Source organism: Emydura macquarii, unplaced genomic scaffold (assembly GCF_026122565.2).
Source record: "Emydura macquarii macquarii isolate MOO-44397 ecotype Brisbane River unplaced genomic scaffold, CSIRO-AGI_Emac_v2 contig_212, whole genome shotgun sequence".
NCBI lineage: Eukaryota > Metazoa > Chordata > Testudines > Chelidae > Emydura > Emydura macquarii.
In genome coordinates, this window is record NW_027130349.1 from 4,848,919 (window position 1) to 4,871,855 (window position 22,937).

A 22,937-nucleotide genomic window follows, 5' to 3' on the forward strand; every position below is an offset into this window, starting at 1 on the left:
TTTGTAATGTAAACCTTGGCCATACATGAAACCTCGAAGGCCTTGTCCACATTTAAAAGTGTTGTTGCTTTAACCAAGCCACCATAACTAAAGCAACAAAACTTCCTAGAGTAGATGCAGTTACACCTGTATAAAAGCGCTTAGACCTATATAATTTATTCTGGTTCAGCAAAGCAAAATAAGCTTTACTGTTATAAAGTGTCTATCGGTATAGCTGTGTCTAAGGTTTCTACTGGCATACCCATGTTTAAAAAAAAAAATCACACCCTTATCCACATAGTTATGCTGGTAAAACTTTAAGGGTAGATGAGGCCTAAGAATCTTCAAGATGTATTATTCAGGTAGCACCAACAGTTTGCTAGGCACAGCCCACACACAGAGAAACAGTCTTCTTTCTTACAAAATACAAAGACTGTAAATTGCTAATTAACTGTTACTGTAAAATTTTACCCTATCTAGCAAGGCTGTTACCATAGACAAGATGTATTTAATACATTTAACTTTTGATTTTGTCTTTATTCTCTAAAACACTGCTGTTTTCAGATTTTTTTTTTTTAAATTAGGCTGATAGTAGGATAACCTGTTGTGCTGGTTACCGAAAAGGTGGATGAAGAACTTCTCACTAGAGGTCACACTTACAGCACTTAGTAAGAAGTGTGGGGCACAGGATATCCCTATAAAAAAAGCAGATACAAAGATGCTGGCTACGGTCAGTTGGAATCATGTGGAAAGTTAGTGACCACAAGTACTGGCAGAAACTGGAGACTGACGTTCACAGCTACAAATTTAATTTCTCTTTTAAGTGAAAGCTTAAATCCTGTAGAAACTGATCATTTAGACCATCACAGAGACCACGTGAGTGAGAGAATATCTTTTACTGGACCAACTTCTGTTGGTCAGAAAGACAAGCTTTCAAGCTCACACAGAGGTCTTCTTCGAAACCTTGTCTCTCTCATAACAGAAGTTGGTCCAAAAAAAAAGTATTACCTCACCCACCTGGTCTTGCTAATAAAGTAGGACCAATAGGGCTCCAACTACACTGCAAACATTTAGACCATCCTTATTCACTAGGGTAAGTTTCCTAGTCACCACAAGTGAATGAGCTTTTCCAAACACTGCCCTTTGTTACTAAACCCTTACTTTTAAATTAGCCCTCAAATTATAAATCAAAGAGTGTGATGTAGGTAGGGTGACCAGATGTCCTGATTATTTGGGGCTTTGACTTATATAGGCACTTATTACCCCTGTCCTGATTTTTCACACTTGCTATCTGGTCACTCGAGATGTCGGAGGAGCAGCTGCACCACTTTTTCTCTTGCAAGCACAGATTTTTCCAGGTGGGACGCTGAATCCATCACCACCTAGGGCTGGCCTGTCTCCAACGCCACGGCTGAGGAGACAGCTTCGTTACCCCCCTGGCCTGCCTTTTTCCAGAAGAACAGCTAGGAACAGCTTAACGCCCAGAGCTCCTTCTCTGCACAAGCTCGGTAGGGGGCTGCAGCCTGCAGGCCTTTCAGCTGCCAGCTGGGGGGCTTTAGGAGTGTGCGTGAAAACCCAACGGCGCTCGTGTAGGAAGCCCACAGCGCGGCTTCGCTAATGCCAGGGCTGGGGAGATTTGGAGGAAGAGGAAACCCAGGAGGCAGGAGCTGCTCACGCAGAGGCGCGCATTGCAGGGCCGGGCCGGGCGGCGCGGACCCGGACCTTTCCCCGGGGCGCTGGGGATTGCGAAGCCATCTCCTCAGCGCAGCGATGGGGCGGGCGAAGTCCCCCCCCTCGTACCCGGCCGCGGCGCAGCCCAACCTCGGGCCCCGGACAAGCGCCGGCGGCGCCCCCGCCAGCGGTGTGAGGCGGGACCCCGGGGCACCATCCGCGGGTGGCGACGCCAGGCAGCGAGCCCCGCCCAGCCTCGTCCCACAGGCGGCTCCTGCGGGCCAGGGGCCGGGCCCTCCCGCAGCCGTGGGGGCGGGGGCGGGGGGAAGGTAACCGCCGCCGCCGCGCACCTGCTTATTGGCCTCATCGAAGAAGACGCAGTTGACAGGATTCGCCTTCTCGAAGTGGACGGGCCGCGCGCACAGCGTCAGGTAGCAGCAGCCGCGGCTCATGGCGGCGCGCGGGCGGCTCGGGCTCGGCTCGCGCTGCTGATTCGGAACCGGCCGCTTCCTGCTCGCGCCGCTCCCCCGGCACGTGACCCGGGACGGGAGCTGCTGGCCCGGAAAGGAGCAGGGCGGGGGAGCCTGCCTGGCTGGTGGGGGCTTTTGCAGGCACAGGCGGAGCGAGCTCCCGGCCCGGCTCCGTCACCAGCGGGGAAGGGCGAGATGCAAAGGCTCCCTTCCCGCGTGACCCCGCCTGCTCCACCCGATGGTCCTTCCCGGACGTGCCGCCCCCTGCTGCTTCTCACCGCCCCTCTCCACTCCCCAGCTACGAGTCCTTCTCCATCCCCAGCTTAGTCGCCTCTGTCCCCCCCAGCCCCCTTCTCTGCATCCCACTACCGCCTCCCCCCGAGCACCACTTGTCTAGGTTCAGTTCGCCTTCCACGCTGTGTCTGCTCCCCGCTGTCACCTGATTGCTGCCGGGCCGCTCTCGGCCGCTGCTTGGACTGATTTTTGACCCCGCTCATCCTGCCCATATTTTAAACCCCTCTTAAAAGCCCACCGCTGTGTAGTGTGTAGCGCATCCAACGTGTCTGGAAAATGCTTGTGATTGTTCCCTGCTTCTGGCTCTGGCCAACCTTAGATTCAGAACTTCTATGGGTAGGGACCGGGGGCATACCCAGGGGTACAAATCTGGCAGCTTTTAGAGGGGCTTGTTATGCCCTCTCTCATAAAACTCACTTCCCCACCACCCCGCGGCCAGGATTCGTGTGTCCTCCCGCTGCTGGTTTATGCACACCCCTGCTTGCCCCCATGCATGCCCTTAGTAGGGACCATCTGTTCTTGGGTGTTTACCCTGTGTCCACGGTACAGAATTACTAGACCTTTATTTCCAGCCCTTTTGCAGGCTGTATGAACTTTCTAAACACATGATGAACTCAGTTATCCACGTCTTCCCTCCATAGCACGTGTCTTCAGACATCAAAGTCAACTTCGGGGTTAAACATCAGAGCCAACTGAGCTAGGAGCTGCAGACTTCTCTTGGGGAAGGTAAGCTGTTAGTTTCCTACAGCCTTCACCAGCAAGAGCTTCCTTCTCGAAGCCAAGAGTGGGTACAAGTAGTGTTAGGAGGTAGAGCCGCTGCCACTTTTCATCATCTGGTGAAAACATGGAATTTTATTTCTCATACTTGAGTCAGATGAACCTAGTTAAAGCATGGCAGAGATATCACAATACAAACAAACGGGATGGAACCTGAAAGAGCTATATGTACAATAAACTAACTAGAGCATGATTTGTTGATGACATTTATCATAGGAAGGGTCTGCAGCCTGCCATACTTAACCTTGTATAGGAAATCAATTTTTCTCCACAAAATCATGCATTTCAAATTGACAGCTTTTTAATGTAATGTTTTCTTTTATGATCTAAAATCTTCACTGTAAAGTAATCATTAATTATGTTCTCCTATACTAAAGCCTCTTCAAATGAGGTCCCAGTCAGTTTGTCAAACTGATTTAGAAATTCCACCACCCCAGTATAAATATGGAACAGAATGAATCACTTGAAGAGAAGCATATGATAAGATCAATGTCATTTTTGGCAACTACTTCTATTAAGTAATGTTGTAATAACTGACTACAAATTTACCTGATGTAAGCTCAACTGTAAAAAAAGTGTATGAAAGTTCATGTCACAATAACCTACAACAAATGTTGTTGGAAAAATGGTATGAAAGGGAGACAAACTAAATTAGTCTCAACAAGAAGGCCTCATGATATAACTCAAGGACGGTTGAAATGTTTGGTAAAAACAGAAGATGTGGAACTGGAAATTAATTAATCAAAATTGGTGGGTCAGAAACTAGGCCTACTTGGTGGATAAAACAATAAGGGGATGGGCTATTCCACCCATCACTTCTTTTAGGTCCTTAAAGAAAAACTTTGTGTGAGGAGAAATAGGAAAGAAGAGATGGAGTCTACTGGTGGAAGCTTCACCATCATGGTTGCCACTCCCACCATCTCTTTGTCATCTTTGACCAGATCTGGCCAAAGAGAAGGAGCCAAATTACATTGACTACCCTAGTAGCTCCAGCTGAATCCCAATCACCACCTGAAATGAAATGGGATCAGACTAACAGCAGCAACAGCTCCAGCCCATTTCAACTAACTTTCTTTTATCCAAAAGAACAGATACTATCTAAGACTCAAACACAGGGTTTTTTTTCTTTCTAAAACTCTCCAGCTAGAGAGAAAGGGAACAAAAATATCATTAAAATTGAAAGCCTTTGTTTGTTTCAAATGCTTTAACTGCTTTTCCTTCCTTTCAGTATCCTTAATAAAAGGTTAAGAATTGTTTTAAATGGTATGTTTGCCATGGTATTAAGGAGGCTTTGGTCTCTGGACCCAAGGACTTTAACACTGTTTAATGTTGGACAGTGAGTGGGTTATTTTAACACCTTTGCCCCATTCCATATAAATCAGTGATATTCAGACTTCAGTAGTTCAGGAGCCAAATTAGTGATCAACATTACCCAAAAGAGCTACAGTAGAGTGAATTCATTGTTTCATTTACATTTTTATATATAAACTACAATTGATTAACAGTAAAAGCATTGACTGGTTAATAGTTTAGTCTGGTTATTAATTAAATCATAGTGTTAATATCTTGTGCTACAAAGTCACAAGAGACATTAAAAAGCTGCTCGTGGCTCACGAGCCTCTTAGTATCACTGATCTAAACTAATACCACAGTAGGCAGTCTATAGTAAAATATTTATTATAAACAAGCTTGTCCTTTCAGAAGCAGGAGGTTCTGTAATGTCATGTTTTTGTGATCTATTGTGTTTGTTTTACCTAAAATGTTGATCAATATTCTGGCTCTTATGAAAGAGGCAGCTGGCAATGGTCACTAAACTTCTGGAAACATCCAGCTTTAGGAGGTGAGATTATGCAAAGCTTCTTGGTGGTTGATATATTAGCCACTAGGTCTTGACATTTTGTATAATGATGCTATTCCAAGTGATCTACTGTTGACAGGGGTTTTAGGATTAACTCAAGTCAGTGCAATGGCTGGACAACATACTACACGAGATCTTATGGATGTATTCAAGTTTTTACTTCAGCCTTCATTTTCCAATAGAAAGAGCACTTTCACAGCACACTGTGAGAATATCACACACAGGAACAATGTAATGCTGCTCATTACCAAGCAGAATATAAAGGGCAATAAAAATATACAGAAAATGATTTAACCTTCAGGATTTCATACCACCCCACAAACAATTCATCTTCTAAATGCATTGTTTCAAAGAAATACTTTTGTCAGACTAATTCTAGTGTGGTCTAGACAGGATTAAAAGGTTATATTTAAGGAATAAAAGATTGACATTTTGACTAAAAAACATTTAAAGAAAAACCCATAAGAGCCTTCTTGAGTTCTAATCTTCTACTTAAGTAGGAGAAAAACCTCAAAACATGTTCACTTTTATTTCTTGCCTCAGTTTTTGTGTAATAATCAATTCCTATCATCAGCTTTGGTTCTGTTAAGATTTCTAATTTGACTTGAGTTGAATCAGGAGTGTCTGAAGTACACCCCAATGTGTCAGTATACTGTAGTGTGAATGCAGAGGATCCATTTTGATCCAACCTGTAATCTCTGAAGAAGCTTCTATACTAAAGACAAAGATTACAGCTATCTGCTCCATTTTATGTAAACTGAGCGCAGCCATCAGGAGGCCCTGACATGTTGCCAATGCAGCCCTCTGCTGAACAGTTCAGGCGTGCTCCCCACTAAGTTGCATCTAATTATATTTGGATCTGCAGTTTAAGCCACATTCCATTTACTTGAAGGAAAAAAAAGATTTTAAAAAGTGAAACATGGTTCTATTAAGAAATCAGATTTTCATAAGTGACTGCTGTGCATAAATTTAATTTTCTTTATTTTAAATTGTGGAAAAGTGGGCTACACCTATGTTGTGTATATGTAGATAGGCTTTAGGGGTGGCAAAGGGGAGGAGGATATGAACTATTACTCTTCCCTACCATTTACCCGTTAGCCACTAATCTGGAATCGTCACTTAAATACAAAAACCCCAGACATTTAAGCTCTGAATCATGCAAAATATATGATTAACTCAGCTACAATAATCTAATGTAACTGAAAGGTTGGTTAAATCATCAGAACAGGTAGTGACATTCCATTCTCACAGTGCCATGCTAAAAATCCCAAGAGTCTGATTTCTGGGCCAATATATAAAAAAACAAAACACTGAAGCACCATGGTACACTCATTGTGTTTTCCTTTTTGGTATTCCAAGTCAACCACCCATTCCCTCGTCTTTGGAAGCTGACATTTACCACTGCACTAACATGGTTAGAAGCAGCAAACTTGTTTCTTTTAAAACAATTATGCATTCAGTGCTATTCATCATATATTCTTGATGGATCTCCATCACTTGGAAATGGAGACACCTTCTTTCCATGCTTCTGCACATGATTTTCATTCATTTTCTCCAAAGCTTCAATCTGTAAGACAGAAATATACCTCTTGATGTTTTTATAAAAACTGGGCCTGTAAGCAAGTGCTTCAAAATATTGTGTTAAAACAGCAAGTTTACAGAAGTAAGTTGGTGCACAAAATATGATCCTTTTGCTGAATATGTAATACTCTCAATGGTTCAGCCACACCAGCTTTTGTCAAGGGCACGATATGCAAAGTTTAGGAAATACTACATTTTAAGAAGCATCTACCTTGAGCAGATTAATGAAACAGAAACATATACTGTGTTTTCAGGTTGAGGTACAGGGTTTGTGGAGAGAAGGGAGGTCCCCAGAATTAGACTGTGCCCAGAATTTCCCCCAAAAGCATTTAAGTGTCAAGTCTAAACACCACTGCTGTACCTCAACTCTCTATGGATGGTGGTGAAGTTACACAGTAGCCTCATGATGACTGAAAACCCCTCCCCTGGTGATGCTGATGGTAGTAGCAGAGCAGTAAATATAGTCACACAAGTGTTGTATGTGATCAGAATAGTTCTATACTATTTTAATTTGGCCTGCAGCCTATAAAGAGCTAGTGTGGGGGCACTAGTCTATTTCCTCCAATACTGCTAGAAGAGAAAACAGAGAAATTAAGAGAAAAGGAGGAATGCAAATAGGGAGATAGCGCTGCTTCACTCTGGTGTCCCTAACAGCTTAGAAATTATGGTTTGAAGCTTACAAATTAGTCTTTGCATTGAAAGATCAGACTGTGTAACAACATTCACACATTAATGCACCTCTCCCTGTTATGCCAAATCATAAAACAAAATATTCATAAACGATTTTGTAGGAGAACACCACAACCAGCTTACAACTCAATGAAGAGTGAACACTTGCCAACATTTGAGAGTGGAGATAACTGAAATGACACCGGTGAAATAGATAGCAGCTCCCTAGAATGTTACATTGTGTCTTATTTCTCCTCCTTTGGCTGAGCACAGGGATAGCACACGCAGTCCAGGACCTGAATAGAACTAAATTCTCATCCCCTGCATGTTTCTGCATTCATACAGAAATACTCTTATGGCTAGGACCATCATGGGTTTGCACTGCTGGGGCTCATCAGGACAACTCTCCAATGCTCTACTATTATTAAGTGCCCTTTTAACTAGTAACTCAAAATGCTTGAAGACACTTAAAAATTTCTCTATCTGTATACCCCCTCTTCCTGCTTAAGACCTCTTCCCCTTAATTCCATATTTTTCTGAATGTAACTGATATGACATCAGGAGACACTTAAAATAAATGAGTTGCAGCCAAGATTTAAAAAAAAAAAAAGAAAAAAAAAGGAAAATCAGGAAGCTAAATGTGGATTTAGAAGTCTAATTTTAAGATCCAAAATGACTGAGAATCTTAGCCCATAAGCTTTATTTTTAGGTTCTAACCTATTGCATTTAAAATTTGAAAATAAGCAATAAAGTTAGGAGATCATTTTTAAAAACAGTTTCTTTTTCCTTGTGTGACCCAGTCAGTATTTTTATTTTAAAAACCCTCATTCAGTGGTTTAAGAAACATTGTGATTTATATATAACTGAGATTGTTTTAATTAATGTAACAAAGAGCTCCTAATTCTACTAGTGTAATTTGTCAGTATCAGCTTCTGCTATTGCTATTTCACCCTAGAAAAATTGGAATTTAAAAAGCTGGAGATTTGTGTTTACTATAATTTCATCTGCTATCCTAATACAATTAGTCATATAACAACTAAGAATGTTGAAAAAAATAGGACTGGGCTGACTACGAGCTAGCTAGCTGGAGGACCTTCATTTACTAGTGTTAGAGATCACCTACAGTAAGACACACTTACTTCAGCTAGGAAGTCAGCTTCATTGTCAGCTGCAATATTTAAACCTGAGACAGCGTTGAAGAGCTCCCGTTCATTAAGTGCTTCTGTTACACCTCCCTTCTGAAAGAACTGTTAAAAAAAATGAAAGAATGCAGTAGATTGCCTTTAACCAAGTTTTATAAAATATTACATAATACCTCAGTGCATTTCACAAACTACAATTATTAACCAGATACAGAAGTAGCACTTTAGCTTTGATTTCCCTCACCCCAGACAGAGTATCATGGCCCACGGGTGAGTTTCAATTCTAGGAGTACCATTTTATTCCTCTCTAATGCTAAATCATATTGTCTTCCTGTCTCTAAACACACCACTCAACATTTACAAGTGAATTTTCATAGGTGGGTGTGTTTATCAGTTTTGGATCATTTCCAAAACTGAAGTTGATGATTTTATCAACTTCATATATTTAGAAGTCTGTTCCCCACCTTGGGAAAAAGTCTTACACATCAGAGTTTAACTACAGGAAAAAAACACATGCAAAGATCACTAACTGCTGAATCCCTACCTGTGAAACATTCCTGCAGTCTCTGAACAAAAACTCAAGTCCATGAGGATGGGTTGGCTCCACAGATTGACTTACATCAATCAACCAGACCTAGATTAAACAGAGAAACATACTGGTTCATATAGTGCATAGAGACACGCAACATCAAATAGACCTTTTTCTACCTTAAGAATATGCTCACCTTTCCATCATGCCATAGCATGTTGTACTCACTCAGGTCAGCATGGACAAGACTGCACTCTTTATATAACTGTTGCATCATCTGTGAGTGGTCAGAAAAGTGATCAATTAATAACCACTCATTTGAGTAATCTTTGTTTAACCAGCATTGTTTGCACAACCAAGGCAAAGCAAAGCATTTTTTCACCCAGCTAGTTGTCACTTTTCAAGTTTACATGGAGTTGGTTAATGAGGGGAATTGTGACCTTAAGTCTTCTATTCCTGTTAAATCAAAACTAAATGTTCAGAATAAATGTTCAGATAAGTTCACCAGTGCTAATATTTTCTTTACCAACAGTTATGGTAAAGAAAATATTAGCACTGGTGAACTTATCTGAACTCTGTCAACCAGTCCAATTGCAATAGACAGATAGGCATATTTAGACAACTCTTTTACCCACCCTCTATTTAACAGGAAAGCAGTCACTGATTACTTTTCATCCAGAGTCATGACATTAGAAATTACACAAAATAAATAAAGTTGAACTTCAACAGTGTGAGTCAGAATACTTCAGTGCTAACTAGGAGAAATACACCTCTGAGATTCAGTCTCACACTGTTCATTCTGGGTTTATGCATCTGTATTATATTTGCAGAATTTCTGTGTTCCTTTGAGCAAGGACCTCATCTTCCTTTATATATTGTATAGTGCCCAACACAGGCTAAATTCCATTTAAATTATATCTGTGTAGCTCCACAGGTCTCAGGGTTTAACTACAAGGAATCTTTAGTTTCTACATAGCTTTTCTTACTAGGCCTATAGAAAAACAAGTCATATGAGTGAATCTGAGTGTATGTACAACACAGTTCATAATGTATTATTTGATTCGGCTGAAGTGGAGAATAACTAATTAAATATTTACAATTGCAGGTCAAGGGCTATAATTTTATTCTCAAGCCCTCATACTGATGGGTATATATAAAACTGGTTGAAATAGTTAAAAGGCTTTAGAGTAAAGTCTTCCACTGTTTTTGTTTTTTTTAAAACCAGAATAACTTTCATCCCCACCTTAGTTATCCTCACGCTTCCTTCTCAGCCCCCAAACAAACCAACAAAAAAGTTCAGTTAATGGAGTCATTTAAATGTTACTTAGTAGAGGTACAGTAGAGAGATTAAAAATTGTAATACAAGTATTTATATAGGATGAGAAGAAGAATTCAGAGGAGACACTCACTGGATCTCTAATATTCTTCTTAAACTTGGGACCATTAACCTGGAATATCTGCTTTCTACCGAGCACCGGTTTGCCACCACTCAGCATTAAGTTTATTTTCTACTCAAGTTAATTCCAAGTCTTATTTCTCTCTCACACATGATTTCTGATTTTTCCTTGTCTATGCCATCAAATATACCCATTGCAACACACTGCTGCTACAGAGGTCCAGAAGTTTTATATATTGTGAAAAATACATAAATACAACTGTCATCTATGCTACTCTCCCGGGAATTGTTGCCAGAATGTTAAGTAAAGACCATCAGCATCATCTTACATCAAGTATTTGATAGTAGGCCTTTTTCATGTCTTCACTATGGAATTTTACTTCCTTCAGTTTAGGAGCTGGAACTTGATCCTGGCCAATGAAAGACATGACCAAAATGTGTTTCTTAAGCATAACCACTTGTGGGCAAGGGATTCCTGCTTTCTGCATTCTGTAGAGCAGAAGATAAATATTAATTGTAAGAGAAAGTAAATCAAATCATTCTTGCCCTTCTCTGGTGCCAAAACGTTTTTGCATGATTATTCTGGATCAATGTAGTAATTCATAGAATATACATGAAATCATTGGAAGCTATATTAATGGCTTCCAAAAACATACCTTAAAGGCTACAAACCTTCTGGTTTCATTTTAGATTATAATTTTCCAAAAGGTAGAAGCTAGTAGCTTCGAAGACTTGATTACAATAGAGGTCTGGGCAACAGAATTTAAAATTACCAACCACGGAAACTATTTTACTTTAACAATTTCCTGGCATACAAAATAAATTGCTCCATTTACTCCAAATTATACAATCCTGAATTTGAAAGCATATAGGAAATGAGGCTGAACATTTTTAATATCTCAACTTTATGAATTAAAATGATATGTAATAAGATGTGAGAAGTAGGAGTAAACATATGCATTAAGGCTCCCACATCAAAGCAGGACTTTCCAATGATCTAACAGAGCTTCTTTGAAAAATAGGGGGGAAAAAGATGTCTGACACCGAATTCCAACTATACCGTTTTTGTACCTTGTTAGATTATGCATTTCTTTCTCTGCCCACATACGGATAACCTTCCGCGGATTCAGTTTACTGAAGCGGTCTTTAAACCTGTAGTCATCCTTAATGTATTTGTCACGGTTCTTGAATTCATTCAGGGTAGTTTTAAACACCTTTATGGCACATTCTGGAGGTACAGCTTTATCATCCTCACCTGTACTAATGATGGAAAACAACAACATAGAACAAGTTAAACGTTTAATCTACTTCTAGGTCTCTGAGCACAACCAATATTGAATGTTTTTTCCAAAAGAGATGTTCTAGAGCAACATTTAAGATTATACAGAAACAAAACATTGCATGTAAGTTGAAATTATATTTTTAATGGGAGTTGTCCATGAAAAGATTGCAAAGTTCCCTGGCTAAACTTGGTTCTTAAACAATTTACAGTATTTATAGCTTGTGAAGGACTCCAATTATGAAGATGAAAAGTTTATCAAATAGGCTTATTATACATTTCTAGATTGAAATGGAACTGATAAAGTTTATGCATTATTTAGTTAAATGCAATCTTTGTACAAGGTGAAATATGGAAATCATTGTGTGTATACCCCTTTTTTATAGTGGCTCAAGATACCTACCTATCAGCTAACATTTACCCGTTAAGGGACAATGCCAGAACTATTAGCTTTGATGATTCTGTCTCCTGTCAGCCTGTGAAACTGACTTGATCAGGAAAGGCCAAACCCCAGATGCAAGAGAAGAAAGAACCATGGCAGGGTTTAAGAACCCTTCAGGCACCTTTAAGAAATTATGACTGCCTAGGTCACCATCAGGAATGGTAGTAGGGCTTAAGATACATAATTGTCTATGTTAGTTTGTTTTAAAATCCTCTAATGCTTTGTTTCTATTGCTAAATAAAAACAAATTGTTTTAAGAAGACTGGTCACTCTCTCTCTTGCTCAAAAAGGGAAGAAATGCCAATGTCTAGTTGGACATGCTGGGTTAAATAAGTGATTGACACAGACCAAGTATTGCACTCAGATCCCAGCCTAAGAGTGGGATAACAGCAAAAAAAAAAAAAAAAAGGTAGGGCTTATGCTCCTGCCTCTTGAAACACTGAACTTTAAAAAGATATAGGCAAAGACAGAAGCCATCCTTCACATCCATCACTAGACAGAACAAGGGAATAAAGCTCTTGCAAGATGAGAAAGATGTGTCCTTCAACCAAGGGGGGAGGATGGGATTGAAGTCTTTGGAAAAACTGAATATAGGTAAGGCAAAGCCAGTATCTTGTATTTCTGTGGAAGACCCCGACAGAGGTAGAGTCAACCATGGCTGAGAATAAGGAAGACTGATGATAGAAACCAATCTTGAACAAAGCTTGTACCTTGCTAGATTAAATTTTAGACTTGTAGATGCAAGTTTTCACTTTTATTTGCTTGTAATTAACTTTATTCCTTTTGATTGGAATCATTCAACCTATGTCCTCTCGTTAATAAATTTGTTTTATTTTTACTATAACCCAACTGAGTGCTGTGTTTGAGGGAAGGCTGTATTCATCGCAGTTAAATTAGTAACCTGTAATGTGATTTGCTCTCTTGAAAGGGACAAATTAACCTTCTCTCGCTCTGTCTCAACTGGCTAGGAAAAGGCTGAACACACAATGCTGGGAAAATTCAGGACTGGGAATGTGTTGGGATTACCTTGCTGGTTGTAACCAAGGCTGATGGAAGCCAGAGTGGGGCTGTAAACAGGCTGCTGGGATTAGAGCTATTAAAGCAGGGTTGTCTAGCATACAGACAAGTCAGGGTGTGACCTGCATGCCTGAAGGCCGGTTGTGAGCATCCCAGGCTGGGAGCTACAGTAACAATCACTGTAGGGCACCCCAGAGTTGCAGAACAAGTAGTAACAACCCCTTAATGGTCTGGATTGCATCCCAAAGCATAAAAATCACATACTTACTGTCCCCCATAAGCATGAAAAACAACTGATTCTTTTCCTGTGCTAATGCAGCCAGTGATAGTCTCCAGTATCCCAGCATTGACCATCTTGTACAAAAGTAAACGTGTTTTAGGATCCACTGCTTTCTCCTATAAGAGAAAGGGAGAAAAAGTAAACATGTGAGTGATTTATCTACATGCATTTAAAACCACAGTGGTGTTTCTGATTTAGAGGACAATACCCTTTCCATCTGATTTGAATCAGCTGCCAAAACATGTTCTCATGAAAAATTTAAGAGAAAACAAAGCAAAAGTAGGTTCTTGTTTCTACACTTAAGCAGAATAACGTTTAGCCCAAGACATACTTTACTTAATATTGTTTTTTATAGATTGTAAGCTCCTTAGGGGCAAGGACCACATCTCTTCTGTTATGTACAGAGAAGAGCATTGTCAGCACTTAATATGGCACATTCCAGACATGAATCTCAAAGAGCTTTGCAAATATTAAGCCTAAATACCTCAGAGGTGTTGAGGTATTATGTCCATTTTACTGACTGACAATACAGAGGTAGAGAAAGATTAAAAGAGTTGTCCAAATCCACATAACTTAGTGGCAAAGTCAAGAACACCACACGAGAATTCCCAGATTCCTTACTTCAAGCCCCCCCCCCCACCCCCCCAAAAAAAAAAAAAAAAAATCAACCTTTTCAACCAATCAGGAATACCAATCACATTTTAGATATCAAATTGAGGTTGCTATTTAAAACTCCCTATCTTCCTGAAACTGTGTTATGAAGACAATTTAAAGTAGTATACTCCAGTTATTTAGAATTAATCCCTTCTTTTCTCAGGATTTCCATAATTAAGTTCTAGAGTAAATTCCAGTAATATTGAGTTGTGAAGCAAATGACCAGCTCCAAGGAATTAAAAAGATTCAGAAGACCCAAGCAAACTGGTAAATTTGATTACTCTTATTTTGGGAACACTATCGAAATATTGTGTGCATTTATATGGCACTTGTGATCATAGTATTTGAGCACAATACATATGGCTTAGATGAAGGCAAGAGTTTCCTATTCTAGGAGTCAATAAAATACAACCTTCTTCAGTAATCCCCTAGTCCAGCGGTTCTCAACCGGTGGTACGCAGAAGACGGCTGGGTGGTACGCGATCCGAACCTTGCTGCCGAATCCGCCGCTGAAATCCCCCCCGCCGCCACGAAACCTCGCCGCCGCCGAATCTCCCCCCTCCGCCCCCCCGCCATGAAACCTTTTTGCCGCCAAAATCTCCCCCCGCCACCACTGTGAAACCCTGCCGCCGAAATGGGGGCAAATGGCGGCAGAGTTTCGGCGGAGGGCATTGTTCCCCCATTGCCGCCGAAATTGTTCCCCCCCTTTTATTCCCAGTACCAGTCGGGTCAGGTACAGTTAAGTCAAGTGGTACCTGACCTGACTGGTACTCGGGGAAAAAAGGGTTGAGAACCGCTGCCCTAGTCAAACATTGCTCATTTGGTTTAGTCAAAATGGATTACTTTTTCTAAGATGTATCAAAATGATATGCAAGTCAGTATGGAAGGTTTGGGATTTAAAACAGCTTAGCATCAAGACATACAGCAGTAGAATGCTCCTTCTTCTCATGGAGTCTGGCACTTCGACGTTCCTCAGAGTATGCATGTTGCTTTAAGGCATTAAAAACTTGATTGGATAGTTTTAAATCCATTCCAATTCCATCTCCAACATGGAATTCAGGTCCAAACTATAAACAGACAAAGTATTTAAAAAAAAATACTACTACTTGAGACAGAGAAAGATCCAGCAAATAAACAAGATTGTGATTCCAATATCTTGTATAATGTTTAGCTTCAGAACTGGAAGAGTGGTTGCTGCAGTTAATGCCTTGTGTAACAGCATTCCACAAAGCCAAATTTTACAGAGCACTAACAAAATGTTCTAGTATGATTTTAAATTAAGAGCTAAGCAACTACTCTCACTCAGCTTTTTAAGTAGATTACACATCACTTACCCTATAAAGATAGCACTGGCATGCATTTCCTTATTTCCAATATTTTTTGATACAACTAAGTTAATGCAAATATTTACTGCTACAAACAAGATGGATTACAAGCTAGTGTCCTGCACTAAATGATTAAGATTCAGTTTGCCTGACTCAGGTAAGGTTTTTTCTTCTGTTTTTTTAAATAATTTGGATTACATGACTGGCATGTTTACTAGTGTAAACTTGATGATTTTCCCCTCTAATTACTGAACTTGCTGGTATCCTTGTGCTAAAATAATTTATTTCTGTACATAAATATTTTTGTATTACTTATATACACTATTACTTGAACAAACAGTTTGGAAATAAACAAGTTTAGTTTTGCACCAAAACTTATCTCTGTAAAAAAATTAATCCAAATGTTTCACATTCTTCATTTAAAAAGGACAGAACAACATACTGCAGCACACAAACATACATTTCTCTAAAATCCTAAAAATATTGATTAAATTAAGGCATTCTATACATTTTATGCTTGCACACACAAGGTGTAACTTACATTTTCCATTCGAGCAGTATTCTTTCTTCCACATACAACCTCATCATGTTTAGTGGTAATTTCTTTTCCTTTTCCTATAAAGCCCTTTTTTGGAGTAGTGGTGGGTTTATCTGCCAGTAGTGAGCAATACAAGTCAAAGTTCATGTATACACAAATATAGGTGTATCTATTCCATGGTGTCCACAATAAGCAAATCAATTACATTTTTAATTTATTAAAAGAGCAAACAAGAAGCGTATAACCAATCTTATCATGAGTCCTTGCATTCTCATAACCCATTTCTATTCTATTATCTTCATTCATAGTCTTAAATCCAGATTGTAATCTTTCTGGGGCATGAATTATGTCCCTTCTGTGCACTTTGGCACATAATCTGGGAGGAACAGATGACAGACACATAGGTCCTCCAAACAGGTAACCTCAAATACTACAATGTTAAGACTAATCAATGACTTTCTATGCTGCATATTGGGAATTGAAATCTTCATTACAATGCACTGCCTCTACAACACACACTACCATAGGCAACCTAATTTTTAATAAATAAGAACTTTGCAAAGGGCACATGTAATCAGAGACGAACATATTAAAAAAAAAAAAGGAGCCTAAAGTTAGGCTCCTAAATGCCCAATTAAGTACCTCATAAATTAAATACCCAGTATCTTCCAATTGACTGAAAGAGCCTAATTTCAGGCTCTCATTTTTTAGATTCTTGGCATATAGTAGTACATTTTGCGCACACAGTAAATTCAGTCAATACCTGCTCTATAGGGATCATGACGGGTATCCTGCCAGTCAACCTCATCTTCTGAGCTGTCACTGTCTTCATAGGGATGCACCTTTCGGTAATTTTCAAAGGATATGGAGACTAGGGAAAACAAAACAAATTAGAAAGTTTGTAGTTTACATGCATTCACCCCTACCTTGCAGCTCAGTCAACTCAAACAGATGCCAAAAAATAAATATACTTGTTTTTCTAATAAGACTGTCATATCTGATGGTAGTACCTTTGCTATCTCCGTTGAACTTTTTTTCTTCACGTCGAAGCTGTGCATCATACTCCCTGTCAAACTCCATTTGCAGCATCTGGGCCAGCATAAGGTCACTGGAGGTGTCAGTGTTTTCTCCTTTAATAAATGGCCCTTCAGCAACACTAAACAATAAAAAAATGGGAATAAGAGTGGTGTTAATGTAGTAAACACACACAAACTCCACCTTGCATCCCCCTGACTGACTCTGTAAAGTCTGAGTTCTTGTTTTTTTGGCTAAGCTTAGGCCTTGTTCTGGGGCTAAGCAGTGGCAGCCATATCAGGAGAGACAGCAGCCGAAAGCTAAGTAGCAGGTAGTCACATTTTCACGTTCCTGAAATTACATCAAGACAACGTAGTATCGGGCTGTTAAGAAAGTGCTACTGTCCTAATAGTACCTACCACCATCAGATAAAAAAAACAGATCTTAAAAGGTGTAAAACAAAAGAAAATTTTGTTTAATAGCATTCTGTCTGGGCAAGGAATCACTTTTCAATAGTTGGGATTGTAAAAATCTACACTTTATCTTTAGGATACCTAATTCTCTGTTGTTTATCTCAATGATTTGTCTGGTTCTTTGATTGTTTCATAACTAGGTGTGAAATATTTAAATCGATTAAGGTGGTCAGGTATGATTGGTCAAAGAATTATTTTGTAATATGATTGTTTAAGGCATAGCCAAACAGGACTCAAGTTTCACTATATAAACTGAGGTCCAAAAGTTTGGAACCTAACTCCAGGACCCAGCCCCAAGAATCAGAGCTGACAGACCTCAACACCTTGCCAACTGTGTTTTCAGGAACTGGAGTCCCCAGATGACCTAATCCTGATAGGCTACCAGGAGAAGTTTGTCTACCTTACTGGGAGTGGTGAGTATTGTATGCTTAGTGTGTATATTCTGTTCATTGTTAATAAATAGAGAATAAGGATATTACTGTGTAAGGTTCCTTCATTGTAAACTATCCTGCAAATCCGCAGAGAATTACTCCCAGGGCCTTAAGAATTGGGAAAGATGGATACTTCAATTAACCAGATTACACCCAGAGCCCTACAGCCTGGGAATGGGTAACCCTGAGCCCTAGTGTGTGAACTGGGTAAGAGTTGGTGCCTTTCCCCAGGAGCCCTACGGATTGGGAAAGAGTTAGGGTGCTTTAATCAGGTTATGCCTTAAGTCCTATAGATTGGGGTAAAGGTGGGTGCCCGAATGCACCGCTAACAACTCCAGATGGCAGAATGAATAAGAACCTTAGAGAAACAAAACGTTATCAATAATTAACTACAACAAGTCTGATTTTGTTTTCATCCTTCTCTAGTCCTTTATTGTGAAGAGATTACCTGTAAGTCTTTACTTACTTGGTTTTTGTAAGTTAGAAATATTGGGGTCTGACTTTAAGAGGTTGACAACATCCTCCAGCAAATAGGAGGAAGAGTACTACAGTTGAGACACCAGTGCTATATTACTCTGCCTTCAGAAAAAGACTGAAGAGGTCTGTCTGGGGCTGGGATTGTCTTTTTGTTCTGAGTTTATACAGTGCTTAGTATTTTGTGGTTTTGGTCCATGACTGTGGCTCCTAGGCACTATGGTTAGATAAAATAATAATTAGGTTTGCTATTATTTATGGTAGGGTAAGCTTCTCTTTAGAAGTAACAAAAGAAAAAAATGCTCTACAGCAATGGTTCTTAACTTATGGTTCAGAGACACCAAGTGGTCCAAAGAGCCCTCTCCATGAAAGCAAAGAGTCAAGAAACAAGTATGAATTGAGGATAGAATGAGATCTATGAGAGGATGTTTCGTGAAGAGATCCACATGATTCATATACTGGAGAACCAGTGCAATAAGTGCTTTTAATGATACATATCTGGAGGAGCTATCATAAATGGAAGGAGGAAAGTGTGACGAAAAGAGGAAAATGTTTACTATGGTATTTGTAACCACACACTTTTACTTAAGACACCATGTAGAAAGACATATGATGACTCAGCAATCAAGTTTAGTAATCCAGGATTCAAGTTTAAGGCTATTTAACTTACATAACCACCTCAGGAAAAGCAGCTTTTTCTTCTTCCAGTTGCAGCTCTTTTGCCAACTGTTCACTCATCACATCAGCAAGGGAGCTTGATATTGCTGCATTTTTAGGGGTTCCCCATGGACACTGCAAAGAAACATTTTGTTGAAATACAGAAACTAGATATACAGGCTACTTTGTTAGTTAGCACAACTAAACTACCAATACATTCAGTGCAAACTGATGTAGTCTTTGGATTTTCTCTTTCTTCCACAGACTCACAAATATTGTTAGACTAAATGACTATAGTACTCCTATAAGTGACCACTATAAGGCAAATTGAGAAGTGCCAACATTTTGAGGATCTGGATTGTTAAAGAATATATTCACAATACAGTATGTTCTTAGAGCCAGTAATAGCTGACATTTCTGTAAAATTCCCCCATTTGAGAAAGTTATGTGAACAAAACTTTGGGCTGAAGTTTACCATAGTTTCTCTCAGCTCCAGATAATTTTTCCAAGTTTGAAAAAAAAAATCTATTCAACCATTTGAATGACAAAAGTTAAATATATTTGAATACTGAGTTATAAATATGTGAAACAATGCATTGGTTCAGCTAAGTTTCCAAGCTAAATCTGCCCGAAAGGTCAGATTGAAACGTTAACAAAGAAAAACTATATACTGATTGCTAATGAAATCCATGGAGCTGGGCTACCACTAAGGAGGCAAAAATTGCCTCATAAATTTAAATATTTTGTGGACTTCAAGCTCCAAGGGCCAAATCCAACAATTACAGCCATGCAGGATAAACCTTGCATTTGCATGCAGTCTGACGATGACCAATGTGGATCCAATTTCAGATATCTGGCCCTAAGTTTTAGGCACTTTTGCATCCAAGACAAAGTGTCCCAGAGAAGAAACTTATCATTTTCAAGAACTAAATTTCAGCTATACGGCCAACAGGGAGAACAATTTTTAAACTTCTGATGAAGTGGGTTTCTGCCCTCGAAAGCTTATGCCCAAATACATTTGTTAGTCTTTAAGGTGCCACAGAACTCTCGCAATTTTTAAACTGGCCACCAACTCGCTTTACAGGTATTATTAGATTATTATTATTAGGTATTGCCTAATTAGGTATTAGATTAGTATTATTAGGTATTGCCATAACACAGCACTTAAAAGTCTTCACCAAACCAGGTCCCCATCATACCAGGCACTGTATTTTTTTAAATTTTTTTTTAAGGGGGGCAAAATTTGTCTTAAAAATAATTTAGTCTAAGAAAAAATACTATGAATGTTAACATCTATTTAAAAAAAATCCAGTAGAATGTGTTATACATTTCTCAGGAACATATTAGCCCAAAACAAAATGAAAACTGGAGAGCAGACATGTTTGTTTTAGTATTCTTTGAAGCATCAAGGGGAAGGAAAGATGGGTTTGCAAAATGGTAAGAGAATAGAGAGGAAAAAATATAAGCAGTTTTTAGGCAGTCAATATCATGTGGGATAGTAAGGACCATCAAATAACCACAAGTACAACCAAAGATTTCCCTTCCAGACTCTGGAAGGGATAACTGCCACAACATTCCCTCGAAACTAAATGAGACATCTCTGAGATGTAACAAAAAACAAAATATTTCACAGGACCAAATTCTGGATCCAATGGGAGCTTTGTCACAGACTTAAACAGGAATAGAGTTTTGCCCAGAATCAGGGTGTGAGTGCACTAACCCCACTTATCAAGGTCCAACAGGAACTTTATCAAACAAGCAGTTAGCAGTAGGCTGAACAGAATCTTGTCAATTTCAGTTCACTGCTGACTTAAGGCTGTAATGGAACAGATGCAGATCTGCCCATTGGTTTTGGCAACCAACTGTGTCCCTTTTTTGCTGAAAGGATTTGAGTGTACTCTTACTTTACTCTAAATTGCCTGAAGAAATTATTTGAGTAGTGAAAATGTTAAAAGGTGTTTATGAATTTCATTTATGTGCATCCCTCATTGCCATGCACAAAGTCTGCTGAGTTAGAGCTGAATATGCCTGGACATGTCCTTCTGCAGGCATACCTATGCTTGTAGACTAAAAAAAGACTTAAGTCATCATTACAGTGATGACAAAGTTAATAAAGGCCAGAGTAGATCACCATCTTTCAGAGTTTCATAGAGGAGGTCAAGACTTCTTTGGATTAATTGTTACCCAAATTACATTTTGGAAAAGATTTCAAGCCACAGACAAAATTAGATTTATGCATGTGTATAGCAGGTATATGTCCCATTTTAGGCTTCTCCATCAGGTTTATGCCAAGTCCTGGTTCTCTCCTGGCATCTGAAAGCGGATCTCAAAGCTAAATTTCATCACTTCTTTGAGGGAATAGTTTAATAATCCCATTAGAGCAGATACAGACTAATGGCAAGGTATAGCAAATGTTCATCTAAAATGAATCTTGCCATAGGCATGCCGAATTTTAACTAAAGTATGTAGATCTTTCGGCAGATGTTCCTGCTTAGTACTTACAGGGCACTCGCACATTCAAAGCACCAGGTAAACATTAATCCAATCTTAACCCTACTGCAAGGCATTAGACGTGTGAAGAGAAGTGAAAAATGACATGCCCATGGCCATGCAGCAGTTAGAACTCGGAGGCTCCTGTCCTTCCCCCAAGACCCTGGTGTCTTTTGCTACCTGGCAGGAGAGTCTATTTGTTCCCAGTACTGCGGATCCGAGCGGCCCAGATCCAGACTCACAAATGCAGCCCGTAATAGCCTCCCCGCCTCTCCCAGCACAGACTGACGCCAAACCTAGCAACAGCCTATTGTCTAACTTTGTTGCGGTGTTTCCTTCCCTTCCCTTCCCAGTTAAAGGCTGCCGCTCGGGTTACCGCTCCTCGCTGTTGGAGGAGTGTAATTATTGCCCCACCCCAGGGCTTTAGCCTTCCCAGCTTGGGGGGAAGGAGGGGGAAGAAGGGAGGGGAGGGTTTAGCCGACCTGCCTTCACACGGTGGCAGAAGAACAGCTTACCACACATTTGAATGAGCCTCCCCACCCCCACCGCCGCCACACACGCTACCCGCCCCCCTCACCTTGCTCTGCCAGGCGGGCGCCGGGCCCGGGCCGGTCTCGGTGGTGGCGGCGGCGGCGACTCCTACCGGATCCATCTGCGCACCCAGAGAGCGGGGCGGCGCGTGGGAAACAGACACGGCGCGTGGGGCCAGGGAAGGCGGAAGCGGCGGAGGACGAGGCGCAACGGCGGCACTGGCAGCGGGGCTAGAGACGAGACGAGGCGGCGGCGAGCAGCAGCAGCAGCAGCAGAGAGAGAGAGTCGCAATGAAAAAAAAATCCCGTTCTTCCAGCTTCGCCCCGCCCCCTCACCGTGACCTTTATCCCAGGCTTCCCATTGGTTGGGGAATGTACTTCCGTTGGTCTGACAAGCCTACTTCCGGTGACGCCATCGCCCGGCCGCCTCCCTCTTTGCCGGCTGCGTGCGATGGCCCCCACGCCCTCTTCCCCTGCGTCACTGGCCTCCCTGACGTTCCGCTTCGTCCTCCTCCCCTCCCCGCTCTCAGCTGCCCTGCCCCCAGCCCGCCAATGGAAATCGAACTCCCCCCCCCTCCCCCCCCGCCTCAGCGTACGGGCCGCGGGGCAGCAGCCGGGGTGAAGGGCGGCAAAGGCGCGATGGGCGCCCACTGCGTTCCACAGGGCCTGGGAACCAAAACTCCGCCCCCAGGCAGGATCACACAGCACCGCACCATGGCCCCAGCTACCACAGCCGTCGCAAACACCAACCCGGCTGTTCAACAGGTGGAAACGGAGTCAAAGATGCCTCGGATATGACTCAGGGCAACCCAACCACCCAAACTGCCCAGACAAGTTCCTCCCCGCGGTGAGCTTTTGTCTCTACGGATCTTCTCTCCCTCCCCTGCCCAAACAAAGTCTACAAGAGCTATTCTCATCACCGAACGGAAGACGGAAACACTGTTGCCAACTCCCAACATTCAAAAAT

At 40.9% G+C, this 22,937-nt stretch overlaps 2 protein-coding genes and 1 long non-coding RNA gene across 3 annotated transcripts in view; 1 reads left to right on the forward strand and 2 right to left on the reverse strand.

The window, feature by feature from the left end:
• The window catches only part of RMC1 (regulator of MON1-CCZ1), a 28,064-nt gene extending 25,662 nt beyond the window's left edge, over nt 1–2,402 (reverse strand). The window contains exon 1 of the mRNA XM_067546622.1: nt 2,001–2,402. Coding sequence (XP_067402723.1) covers nt 2,001–2,102 — 102 coding nt within the window. The 5' untranslated portion in view covers nt 2,103–2,402. The remainder of the gene's footprint in view (nt 1–2,000) is intronic.
• On the forward strand, nt 1,510–12,305 carry LOC137152136 (uncharacterized). Its single transcript, XR_010919443.1, has 3 exons — nt 1,510–2,081; nt 3,056–3,140; nt 12,032–12,305. It is a non-coding gene; the product is annotated as an uncharacterized lncRNA (long non-coding RNA).
• RIOK3 (RIO kinase 3) lies at nt 5,193–22,278 on the reverse strand. The gene is made up of 13 exons (XM_067546634.1): nt 22,018–22,278; nt 18,964–19,085; nt 16,912–17,057; nt 16,665–16,772; nt 15,905–16,014; nt 14,962–15,105; nt 13,373–13,500; nt 11,438–11,626; nt 10,696–10,855; nt 9,167–9,247; nt 8,986–9,075; nt 8,439–8,546; nt 5,193–6,616 (listed from the first exon to the last, which is right to left on the reverse strand). Exons 1-13 carry the CDS (start codon nt 22,090–22,092, stop codon nt 6,512–6,514), a joined length of 1,566 nt encoding a protein of 521 aa, XP_067402735.1. The 5' UTR covers nt 22,093–22,278; the 3' UTR covers nt 5,193–6,511.
• Between the last annotated feature and the right edge of the window lie 659 nt (nt 22,279–22,937).

What these genes read in the sequence shown, in the direction of transcription:
- RIOK3 (XM_067546634.1), bottom strand. Translation starts at nt 22,092, where the DNA reads ATGGATCCGGTAGGAGTCGCCGCCGCCGCCACCACCGAGACCGGCCCG. An exon ending in AGAAGGAGCATTCTACTGCT is followed by an intron (nt 13,501 to 14,961) that starts GTATGTCTTGAT and finishes TTTCTCTTATAG; the next exon opens with GAGAAAGCAGTGGATCCTAA. An exon ending in CCTACTATCAAATACTTGAT is followed by an intron (nt 9,248 to 10,695) that starts GTAAGATGATGC and finishes GACCACTCACAG; the next exon opens with ATGATGCAACAGTTATATAA.